Here is a 10,335-nt window from a genome sequence, read left to right on the forward strand (position 1 = left end):
GGTTGAATGGATTGGCTTGCTGGATATGTTTGGGAGGCTTTGGGTAGGTTTCAGATGCTCCATCTTGCTTATTGAGCCGAGTGCATTTTTAACTTGTTTTTGTGAAGAGGAAGGGTTGCTTACATTGTAAGCTGCCCAGAAATCGGTGGAGAATGGGAGGGAGAGCCAGAGTTGTTGTTCTTTCCGCAGACTCGTAGCGGCTAACAACAATGATAAAAAACAGCATGTAACAATCCAATTAATAAAACAACTAAAAACCCTTATTATAAAACCAAACTTACACACAAACATACCATGCATAACTTGTAATGGCCTAGGGGGAAGGAATATCTTAACTCCCCCATGCCTGGCGATAAAGGTGGGTCTTGAGTAATTTGCGAAAGGCAAGGAGGGTGGGGGCCGTTCTAATCTCTGGCGGAGTTGATTCCAGAGGGCTCTGGATTCTTTTCATTGCCAGCCCCCCCCCCCCTTGAGATTCTTTTATAAAAGAAGCATCAGTGTAGATCTCTGTGGACTCTGAGAAAGGACCCTTCTCCTTTCTCTCTCTCACACACGCACCTCCACCCCCCACCTCCAAATCTCTTCCTTGATATCTCAGGCTCAGGAAAGACGCTCCGATACTGAGCGTGTGTTTCTAGCACCTCTTTTTGTGTATGAGCGCCCGCTCCTTTAATCCCAAGAGAGATTGCATAAAGCTCGGTCTCTTTCAGAAGTCTTGGCTGAGAAGCCTTGGTTTCCGCGTTCCCAATGGGTGTTGGGAGCAGATCTTGCCTTCCTCTCACTCCTCCTCCTCCCGGCCCGGCTCTTCCTCCTCCTCCCCACGTTACCAAATCATGCTCTCCCCAAGCTTTTTGCGCACCAGAGCTTTTCAAATCATATTTCGCCTTTGGGTGGCTCCCGTGTGGGGAGCCAACCCCCTTCCTCACGCAAGCTAAAGTTCAGGTTGGGGCATTGGAGGGATCGTGAGAGGTGGGAAAAAATCCTCTGGGCAAGTTGTGCCGGGAGAGCGCGCGTGTGCTGGGCAGGGATCCTCCAAAGTTACCAAAGCCTTGAACGGCAGATCTAGAGGAGGCTAGCTAGGGGAACCCTCCTGGAAGCAGTGGTTCCCGGGCGGCCTCGGTGCAGCTCTTCGAGAGGGTGGGACAGGCACTGTTGATGGAGGGAGGGAGGGCGATCGGCAGGGCAGGCGGGTGGGAAGGTGGCGTCTCCAGGCTCTCCGGTCCATCCAGGAGCTGAAAGTTTCACCTTTCTCCACACCCAGCTTTGGCTCTTTGCGGGCTTCTGGCAGGAGGGGGCAGTGGGCGATGGATGGCTGAGTCTCCCACGGACACATTTTGACAGCGAGATGGGGGAAATTTCCTCGCCCAATGCTTCCTCGGCTCACCTGTCCCCACTCTGTTCTCCTCCACTTTGTCCGCCCACCGCTTTTTAAAAAAACTTAACGTTTTGGATTTTCCTAATGGGCTTGCATGCATTATTCACTTTTCCATTGATTCCTATGGGAAACATTGTTTCGTATTACGAACTTTTCACCTTACGAACCTCGTCCCGGAACCAATTATGTTCGTAAGATGGGGTATCACTGTATCTGTATTTTGTATTTATGTATTCTTAAATATTTCTAGAGGAAGCTTTGAACTTTCAGCCATGCCTCATTTTCCTTTTCACCGATTTTCTCAATTTTGAGTTGTTTTGTTTTTGAAGTTAACTATGACGGTGTTGGAATTACTATGTACTATATATATTATTATTTCTTTGAATGCTGGATTGTTTCCAATTGATTCAATTACATGTATTTCTCAAAAGCCTAAGAATCACTTAAAAATAAGTCCAGCATTTCTCCTCCCCCTACACACATTAGTTCCAAAACTAGCTCTTCCAGTTTACAGTTACTCATTGAATGAAAGAATGTTATCTCTCTGCCATAGTTCAAACAAAAACTTTCCAGTCAGTTTGAGGATTGAAATTGAGATTAGTTGAAGTCTTCCACAAATGCATGCCTTAACTTTTCAGATGGCTTTTTAATATTCCTCTTAATTTTCAGATCTCTCTGAGTGTTTTGATTAGGGGGTATTAATTTCCCTTTATGACCTGATGCTTTTAGTCATCAAATGATTGCTCTCATTAGTCGTGTCAAATTAATTTGATTCAATTGTCCTTTTTAGATGCAAGGCAACACATTAGGAAGTTTATCATATGCCATGGTACCTCTACCTAAGAATGCCTCTACTTACGAACTTTTCTAGATAAGAACCGGGTGTTCAAGATTTTTTTGCCTCTTCTCAAGAACTATTTTCTACTTACAAACCCAAGCCTCTGAAACTGTAACTGGAAAAGGCAGGGAGAAGCCTCTGTGGGGCCTCTCTAGGAATCTCCTGGGAGGAAATAGGGCTGAAAAAGGCAGGGAGAAGCCTCTGTGGGGCCTCTCTAGAAATCTCCTGGTAGGAAACAGGGCCGGAAAAGGTGGCGAGAAGCCTCTATGGAGCCTCTCTAGGAGTCTGGGAGGATACAGGGCCAGAAAAGGCGGGGAGAAACCTCCCTGGGGCCTCTCTAGGAATCTCCTGGGAGGGAATGGGGCTGGTAAAGGCAGGGAGAAGCTTCCATGGAGCCTCTCTAGGAATCTCCTGGGAGGAAACAGGGCCTCCACGCTCCCTATGTTTTCCCCAATCCGATGCCCGCATTATTTGCTTTTACACTGATTCCTATGGGAAAAATTGCTTCTTCTTACAAATTTTTTCCACTTAAGAACCTGGTCATGGAACGAATTAAGTTCATAAGTAGAGGTACCACTGTAAAGTTTAGTTAAGTGTCTCCGGAGAGGGGCGGCATACAAAAAGAGACCACAGAACTTCCTAGAATGAAGAAATCCATCATGAATTGGATGAGGCATAGATTGCATTATCTAAATGATAGGAGTGATACAATGAGCCATCCTGTCCAGAAGAAGAAAAAAGTAAAAACTGGAGCAGCCAGAGTGCATCATCAAATACTTTCCTGAACGTTTGCTTTGTAGTTGATTTCAAAGAATTGCAACCGCCTATGACTTGTTTCTCCTTCACAGCTTCTCTCTCAGCCAAGCTCTCCAGCTCCTCCTTCTCCTCCCCATATGGACCTTGAGCAGCAGAAGCAGAACCCGTCCTTCTTCGGCACTTTGTCACCGCTGCTTCTCCAGGCCACCTCAGTGGTGATGAAAGAACCACCAGGCTATGAGGAAGCTGTGAAGCAGCAACCCAAGTCCTCCGAGGTGAGAATAACTGCTTTGCTGTGAGAAATTAGGAAAGCGCTTGGTGTGGGTCTATCCCTTGGCTTTGAAGGTTACCTCCTGCCATATTTCATGTGTAGTCTTCGCAGTGGTGGGCTGCTAGCCGGAACGCCTAATTGGGCTCGCCTACATGAGTTCGAGCGGAATTATGCTTCTGCGCCCATGCAGGTAGCAAAATCGTGCCCGGAAATGCAGGTGCGCCCGTGTTCCGGTGAGGTTTTTTTGCGTCTGCGCATGCGCTTCTGCACATCTGGAAGCAAAAAACCTTGCTGGAACATGAGCGCACTTGTGTCTCCGTGCGCAATTTTGATACCTGCACGGGTGCAGAAGCCCAATTGGCAAGCCCAATTATGCGTTCCAGCTAGCCACCCACCACTGAGTCTTCATAGCAGAAAAGAAGAGGGGGCTAAAGCTCTTGGTTAGCGGGTTTTTTTAAAAATTATTATTATTATTATTATTATTATTATTATTATTATTATTATTACTGTATTATTATTATTATTATTAGATTTGTGTGCCGCCCGTCTCCATAGCCTCGTATCCTATATTATATTGATTATTTGGCCACAGGGTGAGAATTATAATGTATAAACTTGCTGCATTGCTATTGAATGTACTCAGTGAACAAAATTATTCCCTTCTTTCTTTTTTAGGAGAATGGCTGCTCAAGTCAGCAAATGGATGATTTGTTTGATATTTTAATTGAACACGGAGGTATGAAGAGAGGAGCTTCCGGTCGGTCGTTCTGTATGGCATCTAATGCATTTAGTCCAATTGTTTAAAAGTATCAGCTTTATGTATCAATTCACAGAGGAAAGGCCATTCTTCCTTAAAGCACCAGGGGAATGACGATAAATAATCCTTAAGGTCCCTTTGTGTGACCCTCAAAACCCCCCCCCCAAGTGCAGTGATCCCTCATTTATTGCGGGGGTTACATTCCAGGACCACCCGCAATAAACGAAAATCCGCAAAGTAGGATTCTCTCTCTCTCTCACTCTCTCTCTCTCTCCGACATACACACATTCTCCCTCACTCCCCCCCACTTTACCTCTCGTCTCTATGTCTCCCTCTCTCTCTCTCTCTCTCTCTGGTAATCCTCACGAGGGGCTCCTGGAGGCTCCGCTCCGCACCCAGCAGCAAAGTGGGGTCTTTGGCAAGGCAAGTGCGCCGCTGAGTTAGCCCCAGCCCTTCCCCCGCCCCTCCCATGCCGCCGCCAGGACCGGCTAACTCAGCTACAAGCCTACCCTCCATTCATTACTGCTTGGGTTAAAGGAGAAGGTCCGTCTTTGGCAAAACCGCGGCCACCCGCGCTCACTTCCGGGTCTTTCAGCAACCTGTGATGCACTGAAGCCGTGAAAGGTGAACTGCGAAGTGGCGACGGATCACTGTACAGTGATCCCCCGGTTATTGCGTCCCCAACCATTGCGAACAGGGTAATTTGCGAATTTTGAACCCGGAAGTCAAAATACCATCTACGCATGCGTGCCCTTTTTTCTATGGGCACGCATGCGTAGATGGCGCCGGGCAGATCAGCTGCTGGGCGGCTTCCCTGGGTCTTCCCCCTCTTGCTGGCGGGAGGGCGAAGCCCCCCCCCAGCACCCGCTCGCCCGCCCTTCGCCCTTCGCCCGGCCACCCGCTCGCCCACCTGCTCGCCCTTCGCCCTTCGCCCGGCCGGCTCCGATCGTTTTAAAGCAGGTGCGCGTTTTAAAGCAGGCGCGCCGTTCTCCGCTGACTTCTAAAGCGGGGAAGTTCGCTAGGAGTCAGCTGAGAAGAGCGCGCGTTTTAAAGCAGGCGCGCGTTTTAAAGCAGGCGCGCGTTTTAAAGCAGGCGCGCCGTTCTCCGCTGACTTCTAAAGCGGGGAAGTTCGCTAGGAGTCAGCTGAGAATGGCGCGCATTTTAAAGCAGGCGCGCGTTTTAAAGCAGGCGCGCTGTTCTCCGCTGACTTCTAAAGCGGGGAAGTTCGCTAGGAGTCAGCGGAGAACGGCGCGCCTGCTTTAAAACGATCGGAGCCAGCCGGCTCCGATCGTTTTAAAGCAGGCGCGCCGTTCTCCGCTGACTCCTAGCGAACTTCCCCGCTTTAGAAGTCAGCGGAGAACAGCGCGCGTGCTTTAAAACGATCGGAGCTTTCCAATGAGTCCCGAAGACAAACGTCAAACTTCCGTGTTTGTCTTCGGGACTCATTGGAAAGCCGCGCCGGTGTTTTAAAACGTCGCCGCCGACATGGGGGGCTTGCTAGCACCCCCCCAAACCCGGGTTGGGGGTTCGGGGGGTGCTAGCGAGCCCCCCATGTCGGCGGCGACGTTGTAAAACAGCCGCGCCGCCCCCAATCTTCGGCTCCTCGCTAGCGTTGCGGAAGTTAAAAACACCATCTGCACATGCGCAGATGGTGTTTTTACTTCCGCAGCGCTACTTCGCGAAAACCCGCTCGTTGCGGGGGGTCCTGGAACGGAACCCTCGCAACGAGCGGGGGATCACTGTAGTCCATTCTCCCTCATTACCATGAGTGCTGGGGCAAAATGAAGTACACTGCAGGTGCTCCAGTTCTTAAGAAATTTACTCTTTCCACGCAATACTGGTATACTAATGGAAGAAAAAGGCCTGCTAGGTTGTAAGGTAACATAACAGTGTGTAGAGTGCAGAAGCTGCTAGATCACACTGAGTTGGCGCAGTGGTTATAGTGCAGTACTGCAGGCTACTTAAGCTGACTGCTAAGTGCAGTTCAGCAATTCAGATCTCACCATCTTGACTTCAGCCTTCCATCTTTCCGAGGTGGGTGAACTTGAGGACTCAGATTGTTGGGGGCAATATGCTGGTTCTGTAAACCGCTTAGAAAGGGCTGTAAAAGCACTATGAAGTGATATATAAACCTAAGTGCTATTGCTAGTGCTATACTGGGTCATATTTTGAACTTTGGTTTCCAAATTACGTGCGGGAACTGGGGAAAATAGATAGTGGATATTAATTATAGAAGCTTAGGTTTTCCCCAAAAGGTGAAAAGTTGAACTTTTGACGTAAATCATGGTGCCTTGAATGAGCATAACAGGATGAAAGAGTGAGAAAACGTCTCCCCTGTCACTGGTACGAAATCACCACTGTCTTTTGAAGGTGGCAAGGATGTGTGTAATCCTGAAGGGCTGCAATAGTAGTAAGGAGTTAATGGCAATATCATTAGTGTTCAGAGTGCATGTAACACCTAATTTACATGTCTTTTTCTCCAGCAGAGATTTCAGCTCAATTCAAAGACCAGTCTTCCCCAGCAAAGAAAGACCCCACTGTTACCCCAAGGTGCCCATCTCCACCCAACAATCATCATTCCTCAGAGTTTTGTCTGCAGGGACCTTTGAGTCACCCAAGCTCTGTTAATCCACCGGGCAGATTGGAAGACTTCTTAGAGAGTACCACTGGTCTCTCTTTGTTGACAGCAGTCCCGGATGGAACCGAGCCCCTAATAGATCTCTACAGTGAAATGCTGAGCAGTTCAGCTATCCTGGACCATCCATCATCACCTATGGACACATCAGAATTGCACTTTGCCCCCGAGTCTGCTGGGGGATCAAGTTTGGACTTGGCAGAACCCAATTTGGACAGCATGGATTGGTTGGAGTTGTCAGGAGGGCCAGTGATGAGCCTTACACCCCTCAGTACCGCAACTCCTAGCCTCTTCTCCACAGATTTCCTTGATGGACATGATTTGCAGCTGCACTGGGATTCTTGCTTATAATTTTTTGACCAAGTAAACTGAAGGGAGTACAGGTGGGTGTAGGAGATGAGCAGGAATTCAAGTAAAAATTGCATCTAATGAACCTTCTCCCCCCCCCTCCCTTTCCAGTTTTGACCACTTTTTGTAAAGCTAGAATCAAGAGGGCAAGTACCCACGATGTTTTCTGAATGAAAATTCAATCTCAGGAAAGCTTCCACTTTTCCAGTGGTTTGTTGAAATGTGGCTCTTTCCTCAAACATTTAGCAATTGCATCAGAGTTGTATGAATAACTACAAATATTTCAACATAAGCAGCTTGGCAGAAGTTGGAACAGTTCTAGGCAAAGAATCCAGAAAAGTTCTTTGGCAAAACAGTTCTCTTTGCTGGAGTTGAATCTACCTAGTTAGAAAGCATTAAAAACATTGGAAAAAGTTAATTTGTCCACACTGTAAAGATTTTCACCCAGAGCAGTGATGGCAAACCTATGGCACAGGTGCCACAGGTGGCATGCGGAGCCATATCTGCTGTCACGTGAGCTGTTGCCCTAGCTCAGCTCCAATGTATGTGTGTGTGGTGGCCAGCTGATTTTTGGCTTGCACAGAGGCTCTTGAAAGACGTTTTTTGCTTCCAGAGAGCCTCTGGGGGGGATGAGAGAGGACATTTTAACCCTTCCCAGGCTTCAGGGAAGCCTTTGGAGCCTGGGGAGGGTGAAACACGAGCCTACTGGGCCTACCAGAAGTTGGGAAATGGGCCATTTCCAGCCTCCAGAGGGCCTCCAGGGGGTGGGGAAAGCTGTTTTCGTCCTCCCCGGTCATTGAATTATGGGTGTGGGCACTCGCACATATGCGATAGCACATGCCCACGCTTTTCCAACACCCGAGGGAAAAAAAGGTTCTCCATCACTGACCTAGAGTATGACTCATCTGGGAAAGGAAATGGAAGATTAGGATGAATTCATACTGATGAAGTTTACAATCTGTTTGGAGAGTTACAGTCTAGTTAAAAAAACCTTTTTCTTGATAATGCTGTAGTATATGCGCTTCCTGTCTATTAAGAAAGCTAAATCCACATTATATTATAACTTAGAGAACAATTCTTGCTATTTAACATTGTTCTGGATTGCCCCAATGAAAAAATAAACGGAGGGACAATTATTCTGTTTCTGGTATCTTACCAGGCAGGATTTGCCATGAATCAAGACAGTTGTACAGTATTTTCAGCTTTCTGCAATTCCTTTAGAAATTATTCTAATAGTTCCAGCTATGGAACATAGTGCTGTTTTGAAGAAATGGAGTTCAGAACTGACTGGTTATCAGTCGAACATCTGCAGCATTTAAGCTGCAATGCCCTGCTCTTTCAAGAGAGAATGTACTATTCACAGATTTATCTGTTCTCCGTTTTTGCACACAAAATATAGCTTTCTCTGTATTGGCAACTGGGTTCATAAGAAAGTAATCTCTGCATTACATCGCTGCATTTAAAGCAGTTTGTACCTCTCCTTGGATAGCTTGGCTGACTGATGTCAACACTTTACATCTTTCAATCAAAATCAGAACCTCAAGGAACATACACATCAACTTTCTTCCAAAAAGGAGAGAGTTTGGTATGGAGATGCATGTGCTATCACACAGAGGAAATTTACATAGCCATAACCCCTGCTACTGTGAAATGTGGTTGTAAATCCGTGTCTTTCCTCTTGAAACTTGGCTTTATTTTTTACCTAGTAAACTGTACATATCTCTTCAAAACTGTTCTAGAAAGCTAATGAAATTAATCCACTCATTATAAGGTGATGCTTCCCTTTAGCTTCTTTTTGTAAACTGGGATTGGAACATATACCTTGCCCTTGGATTATTATTAAAAGTTTAACTTTTTTGCATAGGCCATTAAATATTAGAATTCATGGGTCTGTTGGCACAAGCTTTTTCCCTGTTGAAACTTCTCTAGTTTCATGGAATTCTAAAAACTCCTTAACTTCCAATTCTCTTAACAGTTTATAGAGTTTATAAAATACCCAGAGGTAGGCTGCTAAGATGCAACGGTGACGTGCCCCCATGGCTCCGAGCACTAGCGGAGTCCAGCGCAATTATGCTACTACACCTGGACAGGTAGCAAAATTATATCCGCGCGCAATGCAGTAGCATAATTGCGCTAGACTGCTAGCGCTTGGAGGCATGGGAGCAAGCACACGTCACCATTCCACCTTCGCAGCCCACCTCTGCTAACACCCCTTCACGATGAAGAGCCTCATCTTGAAAAGTCAGTTGCAGTTATGTGCCTAGCCAGAGTTCTAGGGTAGCTAACTGCAAAGTGAAGCAGATTTAGTAAAAATCAGTCTGCAGAAATCTGATCGTTAGAATTGCTGAATGTATTCATCCTTTGGATGGAGTCACTGAAGAAGTCTGTGTGAGTTTAAACGGACTCCGGGGGATGGTAGAGGACAGACAGGCCTGGAGGAATGTCGTCCGTAGGATTGGGCGCAACTTCGCAACTAACAACAACAATTCATCTTTTATGTTCTGCGGGACATGCAACCAATTACCTAGATTAGCGGCTAGTTTGCAAAGATAGTTTTTGGGCAGTTTGGATAATAAAACTTGTATACCGTACAATAAGACAATATCAGTGGGAGGCAGTAGTTAGATCAATATGAGCCTTTTGCCTCTCCCTCTCAGTCGGAGAACAGTGAACAAGCTTTCAAACAAGAGGACTTTATCTCAAAAGGTGCTATGACAGCAACTGTCTGTGTCTGAAAGAAGAAATTTCACCACAAGCAAATTACAAAAACAAAATGAAAAGCTCTGACAGAACACTACTAATGCGTAAAAGGATTTTGAGTTATTACTTGGGATGGAAGGGGATTTGGGATCTACATCGGAGTCCGTTTTTCTCCAGTGTATAAAGTAGTATCTGTCATTTATCTTCTCTAATTCTCCCTTTACCCCATCCAGTAAATAAGAATTTGCCTCTAGTCTGAACATATGCATTTTTCTGCTGATAATCATAGTTGTATAACATGTATTGGATCAGCATGCACATTTTCTTCCTGTATCCATCAACAAACGTAATTAGCAAAACAGGGAGGAGTCTTAAGTGTAGGGCTTACGGATTCGATACGAGAATGAACATGCAACTGGAAAAGAATATGTAATGAGAAATTGGGGAAGGGTAAAGAATGGATAAATCAAATTATTTTTTCATTTACAGATATTTTAAAAATCCATTTTATTAAAAAAATTGTGTTCTAGCATTTTTGTACATCTTATCTTTGGTCATGGCATTATCAATAACATGTATTTGCCATGGTGAAAATACAGACAAAGGCATTTAGCACATGAATAATACAGAACTGCTTCACGGTATTGCTATTGAC

At 46.0% G+C, this 10,335-nt stretch overlaps 1 protein-coding gene across 4 annotated transcripts in view; it reads left to right on the forward strand.

Annotated features, from left to right (window-relative positions):
* The window catches only part of MRTFA (myocardin related transcription factor A), a 114,011-nt gene extending 103,801 nt beyond the window's left edge, over nucleotides 1-10,210 (forward strand). For 2 of the 4 annotated variants that reach the window (XM_070756071.1, XM_070756072.1), the window contains exons 14-16: nucleotides 3,062-3,244; nucleotides 3,916-3,976; nucleotides 6,484-10,210. In XM_070756071.1, the coding sequence (XP_070612172.1) occupies nucleotides 3,062-3,244; nucleotides 3,916-3,976; nucleotides 6,484-6,983 (744 nt within the window). In that variant the 3' untranslated portion in view covers nucleotides 6,984-10,210. Of the gene's footprint in view, nucleotides 1-3,061; nucleotides 3,245-3,915; nucleotides 3,977-6,480 lie in introns of all 4 variants that reach the window. The other 2 variants (XM_070756068.1, XM_070756070.1) reach the window with 1 other exon arrangement.
* Nucleotides 10,211-10,335: the final 125 nt, after the last annotated feature.

This window comes from Erythrolamprus reginae, chromosome 6, assembly GCF_031021105.1.
Source record: "Erythrolamprus reginae isolate rEryReg1 chromosome 6, rEryReg1.hap1, whole genome shotgun sequence".
Classification (NCBI taxonomy): domain Eukaryota; kingdom Metazoa; phylum Chordata; class Lepidosauria; order Squamata; family Dipsadidae; genus Erythrolamprus; species Erythrolamprus reginae.